General features: G+C 35.5%; 1 protein-coding gene across 13 annotated transcripts in view; it reads left to right on the plus strand.

Moving 5' to 3' along the window:
* The window catches only part of Gbs-76a (Glycogen binding subunit 76A), a 28,408-nt gene extending 10,992 nt beyond the window's left edge, over positions 1–17,416 (plus strand). For 5 of the 13 annotated variants that reach the window (XM_071702401.1, XM_071702403.1, XM_071702411.1 and 2 more), the window contains one exon: positions 9,559–17,416. In XM_071702401.1, the coding sequence (XP_071558502.1) occupies positions 9,559–12,045 (2,487 nt within the window). In that variant the 3' untranslated portion in view covers positions 12,046–17,416. Of the gene's footprint in view, positions 1–3,385; positions 3,464–3,753; positions 3,769–4,113; positions 4,216–4,624; positions 8,310–9,558 lie in introns of those variants that run through there. The other 8 variants (XM_071702407.1, XM_071702405.1, XM_071702408.1 and 5 more) reach the window with 5 other exon arrangements.
* Positions 17,417–18,220: the final 804 nt, after the last annotated feature.

The following is an 18,220-nucleotide window of genomic DNA, read 5'->3' on the forward strand; positions in this document are numbered from 1 at the left end:
CATTTAACGTTTGCACAATTAATATCGGAAAATGACTTATAGAATGTTACCTATAGAATTAGATGTCTGTAAAACATTACATATTTTTACATGTAGTTATTATTTTAAAATAATTACATCAACAAAATAAAGATTTAGACAATCTAGTTACATTTTTTGTTGAAATGTAATTTTAAATCCATTTTCTTTATTTGAATTTTCTTATCAAATTATGAAATTATCATTAAGTGCAATAGAGAGAGAATATATTGCGATGACATTTCTTGCACAAGTCTTGCCAGGTTAATGTTATTGCGATAACCCCGCTTTATTGTCTGACTTTTCCAACCAACAATTGATAATATTATTAACAGTTGCATGATTTTCAGGAAAATTTAACTTGCGTTATGAAATGTTACTACTAATAAATATTGATTAAAGTGATAAAGATGTATTATTTTATAAAATGACAAGTTATATTAATAATAAAGTTAAGAATGAACAAGATTCTTTCAACAGGTTGATACATTTATTTTTAAAACACGATCGTGATTATTTTTTTGTCTGCCAGAAAATTGACAACGGTTATTTTATCAAAAATGTGTCGAGAAGTTCAAGGTCCGTTTTGTAGTATACCGAACGTGAGTGGCGTCAATTTATCAATTTTTATAGCTGCTATAAATATGTCAACGTTAATCATTCCATCGCCGATTGTAGGACAAGCTTATAACTCATATAATACATTGTATATCGTAGAGGAGGACAGATTGGCATAATACACCAAATTACGTAAACACATCTATACAACGGTCGCATGTAAAAAAGTTTACACTTACATATATCTATATCGAACTCGATAATTGTTGGTAATAAACGCTTGATAAAAGCGGATGTAAGAAAGTTTTGTTTTGTCTCTCAGTTAATGTTGTTTAACAGATCGCGTCATCTCTACATTTCTCACGCCACAAAAATTTACAACTAATACTATATTGTACTACTAGGAGAGAAATATATTAATATAGTAGGCCGACTATGTAGGTATATTTTGAAGGATGTAGTTAATTAGTAATATTTGTAATATAATTAGTATAGTATTCGTTAGATTTACAAGGCATTTTTTTTCTGATGCGTATTTGATGCATCGTCTTTCAAGCGCGTTATCGATAGTTCGTGAGCACTTTCACATCAATGAGATAGAAATATCATTCTTTTTATCTTTTATATCGCGGTATTCCTCGTGCCATTCAAATATCACGACCTCAGGATTTGCGTATCATGCACTCTCAAACTTTGGATGCAATCTTAGAAACATTACGAAATCAATTTTTACGTCGGTGAAATCTCATTGTAACATAAATTGTAATAGTGACAGTGCGAGGCTTTCTTAGTATGTGTAATATGGAGCGTTTATCACTTCAAAGGTGACATTATCTAAAGTCGAGTTGCTGAGAGGAATTATGGAATTATAGATACAATAAGCTTTTGCGAAAGTATGACGATTAAGACAATCGTTTAATTAGAACTTGCATAAATGTATACATTTATTTTACGATTATTATCGTAGTTTTAGAGAAATTGACATATAAATGTTATTTATTTAAATTTGCTATGAAGAAATCTTGTTCTCCAAATGTCAAAAACATTTTTTTTCGTATACAAGTACTGACTAATATCTTATTGCATCCAGTGAAACGCATTATATTTTGCATGTGCGATTGTCTGTGCATTCACCGTCCGATGACATCCGATAAAATTCGTCATACAAATATACATTCTAATTATAGTACATACATCAATATTTTTTACGCTGCGTAGTCGTTACCTCGAAATAAGTTCTCTTTTCTTCACGCTGGTTCTCTTTTCTTCACTTTTGTCAACAAAGAAATTTATAAAGACGCGTTATCGTCTCACAATTTACAAGCAAGCGTGCTCCGAATGTCATATCCATCAAATGATATCTGTTCTGCGGTAATTAACGCGCTATTTCGATCTGTTTCTTAGCTCTCTATAGGATCTGATAGACAATGTAGAGGCGAAGAGCTCTTCTGCTGCATTTTCAGCCTATTTGTCGTTATATTGCAATGATTTTTGTGTTTTTTATTATTTGCTGATAGTATCCTGGCATCGAGTTGTCACAAGTGATTAGGGATACGAAAAGATAAAATTGAAAAAAAAACTTTAAATATACCATACATACTTGAAATTGTATTTTTGTGAATAAAATGAATCTTAACCCAAGATGCATTTCAAGAGTAACCGGTCATAGAATGAGTTAATTATAAGAGTTAACCGATGTTGATGCTTTACGCTTTGCTGACGAAGATAGGCCCAGCTACGGTGAAAGCTTACGTGAATCGTAACTGCTAGTTAGCGTCTTATAGCACAGGCTTTGCGATTCAAATAATTCACATCTGATAATAAACGTCGTGTATATAATCATTTACGTTCTTACACATTGAATAAAGATTATTATTTGTCATTTTGATTCAGTCCGTTATATTATGATGCAATTGCTAAGTGCATACATTAGCAGCACTTCGACAGTGTTGAAACAAACTTCTCAATATTTTATTTCAAAATTTTTTGTAATTATAATTATTAAGTTCCGCGTACAAATTTTTTATTATTAAACTATTAAATAAGAATTATATTATAATGTATATGTATAATCTCACATTTATTTTTAAAATTATGTTAAAAATAAGATTCTTGTTTAATTTCCTTTTCTAATGTTTTATTTACAAATTGTTAGAGTTCAGAAAATCTTTAAGAGTATTTCTATCGAGAAAAACTATTTCCAAATGAAAAGATTAATTTTGTTATTATCAGCATTATAATATTACGGATATATTTATGATATAATAATTCAATTTTAACAACTGTAATAATTTCTTCTCATTAAGTAATACATATTCACATTTGTATTCGATTGCGTATTAGCGACAATATCGGAGATAACTGATGACATAAGTTTTCTATCATTATCCGTTTTGAAACACATACAAAAGGAATGCATTGGTATTTAATACAGTTGATTTCCGGACACGAATGGATTACGCAGGCCACCCAGCGATAAATATTGGTCGATATATCACGTTACACGACCTATCGCGCAATGCTAACTTGATAACATCGAGGCGGGCAATAATGTACGATTGTTGAATTGACATTTATTGTATGAGATAATGACCTTTCTTATCGGCACGATACTTGACGTGATTGTTTAGAACATTATATGTGCGTAGAATAATATTTCTGATAGATAAAAGCTTTTATTAATGTAATTCGTAACTTCGAAAATCGCTGAATTTTCAAGAAAACAATTCGTAATAATTCAGGCGTTGTGTTAATCAAATAATTTATCATTTTGAATGGTTTTTGAGCAAAATGGTTTGCTTCATTACAGATAGGCGCTCATATGCCTTATATGCATTTGTATGAAGCTGCGGAGAGCATTCATATAATGTGAGCCAGGGTGAAGAATGTAAGTTTAAATAAATTTTTGTGTTTCTGGCCATCGCGTAAAGAAATGCATTCATTTCTTTCGCTAATAAAAACGCACACTCGTGCATAAAATCAATTAAATAATAAAGCGATATTGATTTCTCCAAGCATCTGCCAGAGGCGCTTACGCGGCTTAAAAGCTGAGTCACGCGAGCGTCTTTATAATGAGGATTAATTTTGTCTTATACATTTGGCAATATAGTATGCAGTATCGTGCTGACCCGCGAAAGGACAACGATGAGAGAATTTATTCGAGCTACCGCGAAGTGGATAAATCTTTCTCCGGTAACAAATCCTACAGACTAATCGCAACAGATAGCGTTAGATTAACGACGTATGCTCTCAGTTCTCGGAAAGCTTCTCCGTGATAGCGTGTAGAATCGGGCGAGGTGAAATTTGTGAGAAGGAAATGCCTATTTCGCCAGAAAAATTTGGATTTTTGTTTCGCCGGGGCAGAGAATGTCGGTCCGTCTCAAGTTACACGCTCGCGGTTTTGTTCGTTTAACGGAAAAATTATTTTTAGCGTGAATCGCGCTAACAAGAGAATTTGACGATCACGATTCGACGTGTAAATGATTTTGGTACCGCGTGATTGTTTGCGTTTATTCACGAATTTTTCCCCACTCGTAGTTTCACCACGCTTTTCGGACGTCCTACTGGGGACCAACTACGCAAGAAGTGCATTTTGGGACGCAGTGCGACATATGCCGATGAGCGATGTCCATGCACGAGGTATGCGCGTGTCTACGTACGTTACTTGCCAAAGGATATTTGGTTATGTATATTAAAGCGTCGAATGTCGTTCTCTTTTTATCTTGTCATTTTATAGCTGTCAATAAAAAGCTAATTCGCGTAGCTGGCAATCGTAGATCATCGGAGCTCTCGAATCTTATTCGAACGTGCCCATCCGCCAAGCTATACTCCAAGTGCTATTAATGAATGTCTTGTTAATAATGATACATTCGACCTTGCTCTGTTAGATATAATCACATTGCAATTACATTTATTTAAATTTTGTTGTTATAAAAATATTAACTAGATTAACTAACCAATTTTTTAACTTAACTAACCAAATTAATCAATTCTGTGACTGCTATTTGTTTAGAAAATTTTTCCACGAATACTGTAATTGATTTGAGATATTTAGATATAAGAGGGGGGAAATTTTTAAAGGATTGAGAAAGTTGTGTGATAGAGTTTCTTCATTAGAAGTAAATCTAAATTAGATAGCAAAGCGGTATATCTATTAATCGCGACTGATGGCCAATTAGTTTTATTTCTTATTACTTATACATTTTGCAATTGTTTGCATATATACATATACATATCGAAAAGCAGACTGTCATTAATTTATGAAGTCGCTTATTTCATTCGAACTGTACATTCACAACGTTGGCGTTGTCGAGATAAGGAATTAATTTTCTAGCGAGGCTTTCACGTGTCTCCATTCGTCTCTTCATTAGAAACATATAAAATCGTCCTCTCGAAAGCCGTACAGCTTTCGCAGATTACTATTCTGGCTAAATATAAACTGTGACTTTATTTACTCTTGGCAAGAAGTCGATCCTCGTCGGCCTCGAACTCGAGGCATGGCGTTTGCGTGCAAATGTATCGATGAATTATTAATTAGTGTTTTGTTTCCGCGATTTCTATTTATTTTTTGCGAATTTTTTTTGGATTGCGATAGGTTGCGAACACAGGTTTCATCAAATTAACACGAAACTCGAGGACTCACCACTATGTGAACAATTTTTCTTAATAATCTCTACAAAATTTTTTTTGTAATATTGTTAAGGAAGTGCAGGAAAGAAAGTTTCAATTAAAAGTTGAATAATAATTTAAACGTTTGAAGCATTCGCTTAGTGGCGATTTTATCTTGAGATGAAAAATTTACAAAGTTTTATGGGATGACCTGATAATGCGGTTTATCGTTCTATCGCGAATAAACGCGTGCTCAATCAATTAGAGCGAATACCGAATAAGCAATGCCCGTATAATTGCTCGTTAGAGTGATAAGAAGAACGTACGCAAATTCTAGATCTGTCAGTTTATCAGGCTATTAATGGCACTAAGTCCCTCAATTCATCATTGATTAGTTGAGAAATTAGTATCTACAACAATACGAGCATGTGATCATCATTTGGTCATTTCTTGCTGTTCAGTCAATATTCAAGAAGTCATGATATCCAACTTATCTCTTCTAATTTTCTGGATTTAATAAACGACGAAGCAACGTCTGAATTAAATAGTAGATAAAAATCGGGAATAAATCGAGAATTAAAATGATTGAGAATGGGTTTTCTCTAGTGTTGCCTCTTTCTATCTTATTTTTCCTTTTAAATGGATGCCTTCTCTGGATATTACGCTGGCTTTTTCTAGTTGCATTCTTTATTTTTTTAGAAATCTATATTATTTAATTTTTCAACTAATGTGTGATATACAGTATAATTGTACAATAAAACTCTTAATTCTTTCAACTGCAATTTATGTATTCAGCTATAAAGCAATAATTGGTTCAAAGACCTGGCCTTGTACATTGCGAGAACGAGAACTTCAATTCTTTCTATAAGGGATTGGGGGTTCTTACGAGCGCAAGTAACATGATTCATCATCTCTTCGCGTAATTTGTTACTAATCAATTAGGGAGCGGGGTCCCGATGATGATTGGGCAATCTTCTTGCGGACCGCGAAAGAGAGCGATAAATCTGTCGCGATAAATTGCGACGGTGCCCTAGCCACGGGTCAAGTAGTTACGATTTAAACTGTGTCGGTGAACGATCGCACGGAAATAAAACGTCGCCCCTTGTCTCTCTCTCTCTCTCTCTCTCGCTCTCTCTTTTTCTTTCTATCTCTCTCTTTTACACAATGAGGCGAGAATAGATCTGCTGGAAATATTATGTCTTTTGATGTCAGTTTAATGCCTCGTTTATATATATAATGTCAAGGAAGCCTTATTCTAATCTTTAAGATGCGATTGTTAAAAATTGTTCAGATTTATATGCAAAATGCAAGATAGTATTAATTATTTAATTATTAAAATTGATTATCTCAAAAACAAGGCCTCGTACAAAGATGCTTTTTATTTCCGACTAATTTTTATATGACAATTTTATTTTTTTACACAATATGTATAATATGATAAGTAATGCTATGCGCACGAATTATTAAGCGGTAGATCTAATCTGTTAAATTGACGTCATCAACTAAATCCTTTGTGAAGGACGTGGCGTGTTTTATTGTATAACAATATTAATCAATCAATTGGGAATCGCACCCCTCGGTTTCTTATTCTCAATAGTACTGTCGACGAAAATGCGTGATATCGCGTGGAGAAAGACAGGGATTATTGTATATTAAATAAAGATAAAAAAAATCGATTTGGGATGTGGCGAGGCGTGACATCTGCAGGCACTTGATATTTGCCGTTATCGTAGATAAGACAGGAAGTATTCGCAACAATAAATCTCGAGCTTTTGGCGAACTCGTGAAATTCGTAGGGACCATAGTAAATTCCTATATTGAAACTGTACGCTTTTCCGCTAACTGATCTTATCTGACTTGTAAATTTCCTTTATTTCAGTTATAAACGCAGAAATAAGTTTGCGCGAGCAACTTGGAGCGATTAATAGCGAATTATTACTGCACTATCATAACGTAGCTATATTATAATATGCGTTTACGATGTTTATGTCTATAACAGTGAACATTTTTGTTAAGAAAAGATTTGTTCCAAATCTGTGAAGAACCTGAGACGCGCGAAAGATTAGGTGGTTTCTGAGACGAAACGAAATTATAAGCTTCGTTTGTGTGTGTTTCGTGCCGTCACTGGGGCCAACAGCCTTTAAGCCTATGTCGAGCCTCATGGCTCGTGTTACGTAATGATTATCTATTGCGATTGCTTACTTAGACTTCCGATAGGCGCGATCAGACGCAGCGCGCGTGAACACGTGTGCGTCTGAAGCGTAGCTGCGGCGAGGTGCGCGACTGGAAAAACGGAGAAACCTGTCTGTCACTTCGGAGCCGCTTTAAATTTAACCCCTTTACGCACGCTGCCTTTTCCCTGATGGACGTGCTATGGTCGCAAAACCGGTTTGGCATCGACTATATTCGTATATCTAACGTTAAACGATATTGCTAGCAATGTTTCTATTTCTAGACCGTATTCATACATCAATCGACGGATGTATAAACCCTTTATGCTTGAGGAAGCTATGGATATTAATGATTATCAATTATTGCTCGATATTAAGAGATTGAAAGACATCAATGTTAGATGGAAATGCTTCACGATTGGAGAAATCTCGCCTGGCGAACACGGGATGAGCGTTCTTCCCTATAGAAAGCGCCAGTTATATAAATCAGAGCGAGTTATTTTTTCGCGCGGCCTTTAAAATCACTGCGCTCGATGCCCTGGCTTAGAGATGAAAATAAATGCCAATAAATCGTTCGCTTGCTGAATTTCTGCCGAATATTCATCCACCCTTGCACCATGACGCGGCGAGTCCGCGCAGGATTCGCTCGTACGCGAGCGAAGTGTCACCTTAGTGCGCGCGACCAAGAGGTGAGGAATTGATTCGCGGCCAATTGAGCGTGTATTTATATCGTTCCAATTTTCTCACAGTAGCGTGCATGCGATTTTCTAAGCGCACTCTCGAATCTGTCGCGAGTAGTTTCGCGCAACGATCTCTGCAGCCGACCGATTATTATTCTTTCGTTACATAATTATTGTGTGTTTGCGATTTTTCCTTTGAATTTTGAGCTGTTATTGTCGCGAAACGACGGTGATTTCTTTTTTGAGTAAAAGATCGCCTGTGCTTGTCTCTCAGGTTTGTGCATTTCGTTGAATGATGATAGATTCCGGTTCGAATAAAGCGTGATTTACATAGTGATTTAAATAGTGACCGCACTGCGTTTCCCTGCTAGTCACTGTCGACGGCCGATTATAGCTTTCACGATGCTAAAAATGGTTGTCGGGCATACGAAAGCAAAGAACAGGGTGAAAGAAAGATATTCCCTCCTCTTTTGTCTCATAAATAGTTACACGCGTCAATATCCGAATATTTCAAAATTCGGATTGTGAATAACGATTCACGTAACGGCGCGTGCCTTGACTCGTGCCACTCGTGCTATTCTTGTCGAGGATACAAAGTTATATAAATCCGAGTAATCTATATATAATTCTTATAATTTTTGGATACGTGTATAGGGTGTTTATTAAGGTATTTTGTGTTTTTACGAAGAATTGAAGGATGTAGTACGATTTGAGCTGAACTTGCGCGTCAGAATGCTGCACGTGGGTCGTAATGACTGATCATTTGTACTTCCTGCAGCGCTGCTTCGATACGCGCAACATTGTGGCCATGAGCCAATGTTGTGATTCTCGTTACTATTAATGACGAGCTACGTCATTAATGCGTGTTCATTTTTTTGTTTCCCTTTCCTTTTGTATTCCTACTTGTGTACCGTTAACATGCTATTAACGAGCTAACTTCGATTATATATCGCGAATTTGACTCGCGATCGATGAAGTAAAGATGATTAATTATAGGATCATAAATCCTAGATGGCAACAACCGTCGGCAAGACATTATACTAAGAAAAATATGTTTAGCGCAATTACATGTGACTAATAATCTCGATTGTTATCTTCTTGAGAAGAAAGAAGATTAATTATTTTTTTAATATCTCACGATCGATACGGCCGCGTCGTAAGAGATCGTTTGCGATGAAAAATGTTTACATTTCGTTATATTTTATGGTGACAATTAGTGGCATAGACAAATAAAAAAAGGTACAACTTCAGTTTTTTAAAACTCCACTCTATTGTATATATTCTATATCGTCAATGAATAAACAATACCGCTTATATGACAATTAGTAAAGTTTTCAGGAGAAACAAAAAACTGAATGATGATACGGAACAATCGAAGTTAAAAAGGGCATTTGGAGAAAAATGTCACTTGTATATATATATATATATAATAGTGATGCAATCTCCAACAATATTTCATTCACTTTCCACAGTTCTCACAATCGCAAATCAAGTTGAATGAAATTCGTCGCTCTTTTTTCCAGAACGGCAACTCGGCCAGCGTGCCGGCAGGCCGAGGCAGCGACTCGACCTCGCCTTTGCCCTTGTCGTTAGAGGGTAGGCACGCTGAGGAAGCAGCCGGTTCCACTGTCCTCAAGATGGGCAGCACGGACTCGGCAGGCAACGCCCGCGGGCCCTCCTGTGGTTTGGTCAGCTCTCTCCTTCCTAGCAGCTGTCGGGGTAGCGCAGAGGCATTCGCCCGGTGTCTTCATCGACGACTAACGTCGTTAGGTAACGAGAATGGTTCGCCTGAACGGACCGCGGATGCCAAACCTTGTGAAACCTCCTGGCTGCATCCGTCATCGAGCAATCGCCACGCAGTCACCAATAATCTGACCGTCAACAATCAGCATTCGATCCTTCAGCATCAGCCGCGTCATAGTCCGGAATCAGATCTCTTCTACGACATCGAGGTGGAAGAGGCGGAAGTGGACGGGCCGGGATCGCCTCCCGAGGAAGCGACCGCCGCTGAATTGGCGCATCTGCTGGTGAACCCGGAGATCCTGAAAACGAGTCATCACGATGCCTGTCATTGCTCGCCTAGCGGAACCAAGATGACGTCTGGCGTCACAGGTATCCATCAAGATCCTGAGTCCTGCGTGTTTGCATCACCAATAACTGGTACGTCACCCGAAAGTGATTCCTCAGAAATGTTCTTCGATCCGGAATCCTCGGATGCAGACAAATCGAAAGCCGAAGTATATTTCGATCCTATCAGCACTTCGGACAGCGAGGCCACGAATCTCTCAAACACTCCCGTTCCCGCGAGGACCAAACTTGCGTCGAACGGACGCAAGCGAACGAACGTGAATCCGGAACGTTGCGAGGACACAACATCCGAGTCGAGTTGCTCCTTGAGAAGAAACTCTACATCTCGCGAGAATGGCCGACAGGAGGGATTGGTTTGCAGCTCGGAAGACTCACTGAACGGCAGAAGCTCTCAGGAAACGACGTCGCCTAGCCACGAGTCTCTGTGGAGCACGTTCGATGACAGCACTGTATCGCTGCAGGATGAAAGTCCAACCAGAACAATTCAGGACTCCGTTGTCCCTCATATCTGTTTGCCTAAGTCGCATTCTGACTCTGAGCTACCAAGTAACGGTATCAGCACAGTAGTATTTAATAAACTCGACAGGCGGGACGAGGAGGAGGAGGAGGAGGAGGAGGAGGAGGAGGTGGATGAACGTAACATCGATGAAGTTGATTTCGTCAATAGTATATCGAAGAATGTGATGTGCGATGTCAGGAATGGCAGTCTTTCCATGACGCAAGATGTCAAGAATGATAGTGACCTAACGAAGGATGATTCTTTTAATGGTGCTGAAGATTTGATTAATATAATTGAAGATACGGAAAAGAAAGAATGTATAAGATCGGAATATCAAATGGCGCCGAAGAGTTTGTCGCAATTAAAAGTGGAAGATGTAGCCAGTGACACTGATACCGATCATTCATCTTATAGTAGTACCGTCGACATTTCGGATGCGTTTACATTGGAATATTCGAATAATGCCACAGTGACCGAGACGACCCCGAGGAACGAGCTGAAGTTAAAGCTCGAGAAGGACACCGCGCTGAACGACAACGACGAGGAGAAACTGTGCCTATTACTGAAGAAACTTGACGGCAGTTCTGCCGCGAAGGGGGAGGATTCTTTGCCGGAACAAGAGACCCAGAGCGAGACGGTAGAAGAAGAGGAAGACAGACCGCAGAGAGTTCGAAGATGTTCCTCGTTGAAGACGGGAAAAACGCCACCGGGTACACCGCATAGGAAGAAGATTGTCCGGTTCGCGGATAAGCTTGGTCTCGATTTGGCCGATGTGAGAACGTTCTTAGACGAGATACCGAAAATACCCAACTCCGCGTACAACGACCTGATCTACGATGACATCTTCCGACCGCAGGACGGCAATTCAGACAACATAGCATCCGTCAGCAATGATTGCTGTGATCATTATCAGAATGATGGCAGGCGCAGATCTACGTCAGTGATACCCAGAAAAGTCGATCGAATGCTGGTGCCACTTTTCCAACAGCCAGGCGGCATGTCGAACTTTCTGGATATGGTGCGTGAGCGCCGGGTTTGCTTGGAAAATGTAGTTGTACAGGACCCGGTGACTCTGGCGATTCAGGGTACGGTGCGTGTAATCAATCTCGATTTCCATAAGTCTGTACACGTGCGATACACCCTCAACTCTTGGCGAAACTTCAGCGACCTGCAAGCGATTTATGTACCTAACTCGTGCGACGGTTTCAGCGATAAATTCTCTTTTATCTTGTATTGTCATACGTTAATGGTCGGTCAAAGGCTTGAGTTCGCAGTCCGGTTCCAATGCAAGGGCGCGCAACATTGGGATAACAATGCCGGTGCTAATTACTGCTTCCAATGTCTGCCAGCGTCGTCATCAACCGGATATATACCGATCACCGCCGATGATCGGCGCGGAAGTTGGGCACCGACGTTCTACTGATGGACATCCAGAGCATGCGTTTGTCTGATTCGATGACGTGACAACGTGGCTCCGGGAACACAAACTGACTGAAGAGGTTGTTGAAGAGGCTAACGGTGCGAGCTTGCGGTACTCGACGGTTTTTACACGTTCCTAAATAAGTGCTTTGTAACGAAGTGTGCAAAACGGAACATTCGGAATTCATTACTGTTGTTCGTTCGAGCTTCAGGGAGCTCTCGAAAAGTTTTCGGCATACAATATGGCATATATTGATCTTCGCAAGGATATCGGACGTCAAACATTATTGGGATAATACTATTTTGAAAAGAAAAATTGTAGTGCAATAGCAATTTTTTTCAAACGGCCAACTATAGAAATAGTAACGAGTGAAAAACATTTGACTGTGGATTATGGGAACAACGATTTTATTGTTACGATCAATTGTCTTTGCAATGAACAGATGGAGTTGCTCAATTATCAAACGATTCTAATGCTTTTCATTGAATTTATTAATTGATTTAGTATCTTGGAGGCAGAAAAATCACACACGCAAACACGTATATACGATGTGGATTAGCAATAAAATGTGAAAAATGTCGTATGTTCAGACACACATGAGGCATTTAAGCCTGCTTTTCGGCCCACAAAGTAACATTGACTAATCTATTTTCAAGAAATACTAAAGGATTATAATAATTTATGTTAACATCAGACTGCTCTGTCAATAGACAAATATTTTCTTACTTTCCAAAGTCTCTTTTCACGAAAGTATTTTTTGAGAGATTGCGGAAAGTAATTCTGCCTACATAGTTTGTCTTAAACTGTATTTATTAAGCCGATGGAGATTATAATTTTGAAAGCTGGAATCCTTTCAACGAAACAGAAAACGAATACTCATCTGGGAGTTCAAAGCTGTGAAATAGGCTGAATACAATTGACAGGAAACATTAAGAACAAATAGACGGTTTAAGCGTTCCTATGGAGTATCTATGCAGAGTCTATGTCAGAGTTAAGAATGATAGATCATTTATTCGATTGCATGAAGGAACTATCGCACGTGGCCGCGATTTTATTAGCGTTATCCAGTACAATGACGATATAGATGATAATAAAACGAATGCTGATATAATGATATTAGTTCTTGTTAGCGACATCGTACGAGTTTAGAGATCATCGTAGAGAGGATAGATGTTCCATAAGATATTACATTAGAGACATTTATATTTCTTCTACGGAATAATGTGTTCGGTATTGACTGGAACGTTTGAATAAAACGTGCGATTTAAATTGAATCGATGTCTTTAAAGATATATCAATATCTTGATTTGATATAACAAATATTTTAACCCTTTTCAATCGTCTATTCTCTTTGCCAAATATCGAATCGATTTACCCTGAAAAGAAATTAGTTTCTATATTACTTAATGTCGAAAAGTAAAAACTTTCTAAAAAATAAAAGAATAATATATGTACAAAAATAAGTGAGCTGGAATATTAACTAAACGTTATTTATATTCGTTTTTGCAAATGGCACTTTTTAGACTGATATTTTATCGTGGTGGCGAGACATAGTGTATAAAAGAAGAGTTCCACTTGAGAACGCATGTGTTATTTTGTACATATATTATATATGCATACGTGTGTACAGGTAGCATCAGTATTGGTGGCAGGCATGTTCTTTATTGTCTAATTTTTCAGCGTTCAACATTTATATTAGTTACGTGAAACTAATATAACGGAAATCGTTATTACTTTTATTGTCGTATTATTATCGATATAATCCTTGTACATATCAGGATATCTCTTTTTCGCACCGAAAATGTGTGTGGATTGTGCGGATGGACTTCGCGGGTACTTTTTGAAGTATAAATCTTTTGATAGATCTTTTCTAATTTTATACTTAAAGATTGTATCTCCTCTTTGGATGCAATTGACTGCACGCCTTTATTATACGTACGTGACTTCAATCCTTTATGCAGTCCTGTACTATATTTTTGCGATCGCGAACGAGAGTATAAATATTTTAACAGCTTTATCAAATTTTATTGTTATATGCTTTTCAGATGTATTTTTCTTTCGTATTTTAATAAATAAGTCACTTTATTTAATTATACTTAAAAAGTGATGATAACATAATTATTATTGGTTTATTATTTTGTTATTTGTTTTATTATAGAAAATTAAATAATACGCTAAACAAATATGTTAAAAAATAAAATTATAATAACAAAACTATTTTATTGTTTTATTATTATAATTTTACGCGTATATGAGTATAAACCGTACATGTTTTCAATGTCTCAGAGTATCTGTTGCTGTGAGCTTTTTATAAATTTTTATCTTATCTTTTCTCCAATTCTTGATGATGTTTTTTTCCTGTATATTCAACCTCGGAATTAACGATTTGTTGCATAAATCATATTTTTCTTATAACACCAATTTACACGATAAAAGTTAACTATCGAGTGATAGATGCGACCACCATTATTGAAGCGTGCAATATGTACACACATGAAACAAACCAATAACTTTATTGTTAGACAATTTTGCCTATAGAATTGCTCGGCATCTGGTGTATTTATAAACTTAAGCTCTTTAGCAGAATATTCTGTGTATAATATGCGTTAATAAAGCAGGATAAAGTAAGGTGATTTAGAAATAGAAAATTTGACAGTGGACAATTTTTCAATTGTCTAGTTATTGAATTCTGCATCTGAATAAAATTTTAAAAGTTTTTAAAGTTTATTTGCTGCATATTTCGATTATTTATAAGGTCTCTTCATATACTTATTAAGGAATCTTTTTTTATATAAATTCAGTGTAGTATTAAGAGTAGACCTTGTCTTCTTTTTATTTGAATTTTATACAATAATCTAAAACTTAAAAGAATCAAAATTAAACAAATGTTTTTATTTCACAGCAATATTGCGTCATAACGAATTGAAAAAATTTACTATTGTATATTATCACATAGATAAAAGCAAACTTTTATATTTTTTGTATAAAGACACTTTTGTATAAAGAAAAGTTAATTCGAAATATTATTAAATTATCTTATTTTATCCTGTATATAAATATATAACAATGAGTGTTTTAATAATAATGCAAAGATATACTATATCGTATGTTGATAAGTACTGTTATTTATGAAAGGTGTATGTTATATTTACAGAAGTAAATTACTAGAGGATTGTAACAACTATTTATAGGAAAACCGCACACAACATACACTTCCAGTAAACATTTGCGAGAAAAGTTACAGTTACAAAGTTAACAATATTTTCCTAAAAATTGTTATCAACAATCCTCACCGTTATCAACATGCAATGATACTATATAACCGGGTTTAGCAATAATTAGGTAATTAGAATTCATAATAGGGAAGATTGAAATTATTATATATTTTTCGACCACCGAATTCATCTTGTTATAGTCCGTTCCTGTGCGAAACATGTCGAAAAGAATGGACCGAGTTACAACGACTACATATATCAACCCTATTAATACTTTATCTGGGTTTTTGTATTTTTATTTTGTATCATTTTAACGGGCTATAAGATTGATGATTATTGATGATTATTGATGCATGAACTAATCGCCATCTTTTACTTTATTTATGTTATTTTAAGATATATTTATATTTTGAAATCGAGAACAAGCTATATTCTTTTGCGATTTGAAAGTAAAAGGATATATGTATATCCTATGTACGTACGTGCGAATGCAGTTGCTTCCTTCTTTTTTTAGATCGCAAATTGTTCTCATTTTGAGAAAATACTGTCACATTTGCTTGTTATGTCGGAATACTCATAATAATATCTTCGATATGTACAATGTAACTACATTAATTAACAATAACAGGCCTACGAGAAATCATTAAAAATAATGACAACTCTTATTTCACAGCAATAGAGAGAAAAAATGAATACATATATATATATATGTATATATATATGTATATATATATATATATACTTTTTTAATTTGTTATCTAACCACTTTAAACGCCTGGTTTATATGTGGACGAAGATTTCTATCGATTTTTTGGCCATTTCTAAGCGAACATATTGTTTACGTGCGATATAAATATCGTGGAGAAAAAAGTTGTGCGTGAGAAGCACAATTGTGATATACATATGCGATTAAAGCGATTTACAGTACAATACATTCTATGACAAGTCTAGACGAAGAAGCGAGGAAGGATACTCGGGAGATTTGGTATGTAGCCGGTGTATATGTAGGACGAACTATTTTTGTTAGTCTCCCCTTTATATGTGTACGTTATCTTAATCGCTTCGTAACTTTAAAGGCGTCGGTCTCGGACACAGAAGAAAGATCAGGGAACATTTTCGGCAGCTTCACTCGTGTTGCGAATACTGTTGCGTGTTTGGCAATTTATCAAGATAAAAGTCTTATGATGTCACGGATAATGGAAAACAAATTGATGAAAGAAGGCAAGGCATCGATAGTTATATAATTGTATAATATTATAAAATATAGACTGTTAGTCAATTAGATTTCGAGAATATAACTGAATAATGAACTTTGGTTTTCAGTGAATTTTGATTAATTTAACAAGAATTAAACTTGAGATTTTATTGTTGAAACAATGATGACTTTTTACAAAGCTAGACTTTAGTTTGAATTTGCCAAAGGATTTGTGGCTAGAAGGATCTAATTTCAGGCGGAATAGTCTAATTTCAAAATTTCTGAGTTTCTTTTATTTATAATAGCGCGATCTTTGCAATTAATTGTATTAATTGAAGCGAGAAAATTGTAGAAATTATTCATCTTTATGTAATTTTGAAAATTGCACGTTGTCATTGGTAAATATAATATACAAACTTAATTAATTAATTTAATAAATTAAAATTAATTAAGAAAGAAGATTACAGAAATTGCATTAAATTATTCTGTATCTTTATGTTCTTATCTAAAAATTGCAAATTTTCAAATATGAACGAGACATACGAGAGAGCGTATATCAGTACCGTCCATATATTATCATCCGTCCTATCCAAACATTTCTAGATCAACAACATTTAGTATTAATTATGTAGAAAATCTAACAGATATCTAATTTTTATAAATACACAACTGGCGCATGTTGTTGATAAGAACGTATGGATCGATGGAAAATATGCCTGAACATTTGTCTAATCATTATATTATTATTTGAATCATGTCTCTTCGCAAGTACTTCTATGTCCAAGACAGCGTCAATTAGTATTGTAGTCCAAACTATAATATATTTTTCTATGTAAATATATGCTGGAATGTGTCGAGCCACCGAATCTTTTGTATCGTCGAAAACGCGAATATTATTTATGTTATTAAAAGAAAAAAAGATGTAACAACTGAAATGACTACATTAATACGTATTAACACCGCACCTGTCTTTATATATTTTCGTAATCACAATACTCGATTCTATATTTATCACAAATTTTTCCTGCAATTTATTTGATGTATAACAAAGTATGATTGACACTAATGAGTGACACTTTATTGTCACTCTTTCCATTACTGATGAATTTTCACATAAATACATTAATAAATACGTCTTAATAGAAATCGAATATGCGCGAATAAAGGCTGAATGCTATGAAGAAGCAAACTATATATACTACATATACGCAGACACATATTATATACGATATATTTGTATATATATAACATTTGTTCTCCATATATTATTAAAATAATAAATAAAAGATGATTTCATAGCTTCTTTCTCGTTCCACGATCAGGAAGATCTAATTTTGCACCTTTTAATCTTATTTAAGATTTGTCTAACTTTAAATGGTAAAGTCACATTACGTATCCAAATTATAAATGCTAAATAAAATTTATATTATCTTATTCGTTATTTTAAGAAAATAAAACGCCTACACACAAATGTCACGGTTCGCGTGATGCGCGTGTTTGAATCTTGTTTTAGATTCTCAAAATAAAAGTAACGCTAAGTATAGTTTTAAACTTCTGGTTGTGTCGCCGGATGTGAAGGTGTGACTTGGCACATACTCTTCATTTAAATGCTGCATACAGACCTTCAACACGAGAGATCGAGTTAAATTTATTGTATTTAAATATCTAAACATTTCTCAATATCAAAAAGATCAGATTTTGTCGTAGATATTAATCGTCAACTAGGTGCGACATTTTAATAACGTTAATGAATAATTAAACAGGTGAG

Source organism: Temnothorax nylanderi, unplaced genomic scaffold (genome assembly GCF_030848795.1).
Source record: "Temnothorax nylanderi isolate EJ_2023f unplaced genomic scaffold, tnyl_v1.0 TNYL_tig0030_pilon, whole genome shotgun sequence".
NCBI lineage: Eukaryota > Metazoa > Arthropoda > Insecta > Hymenoptera > Formicidae > Temnothorax > Temnothorax nylanderi.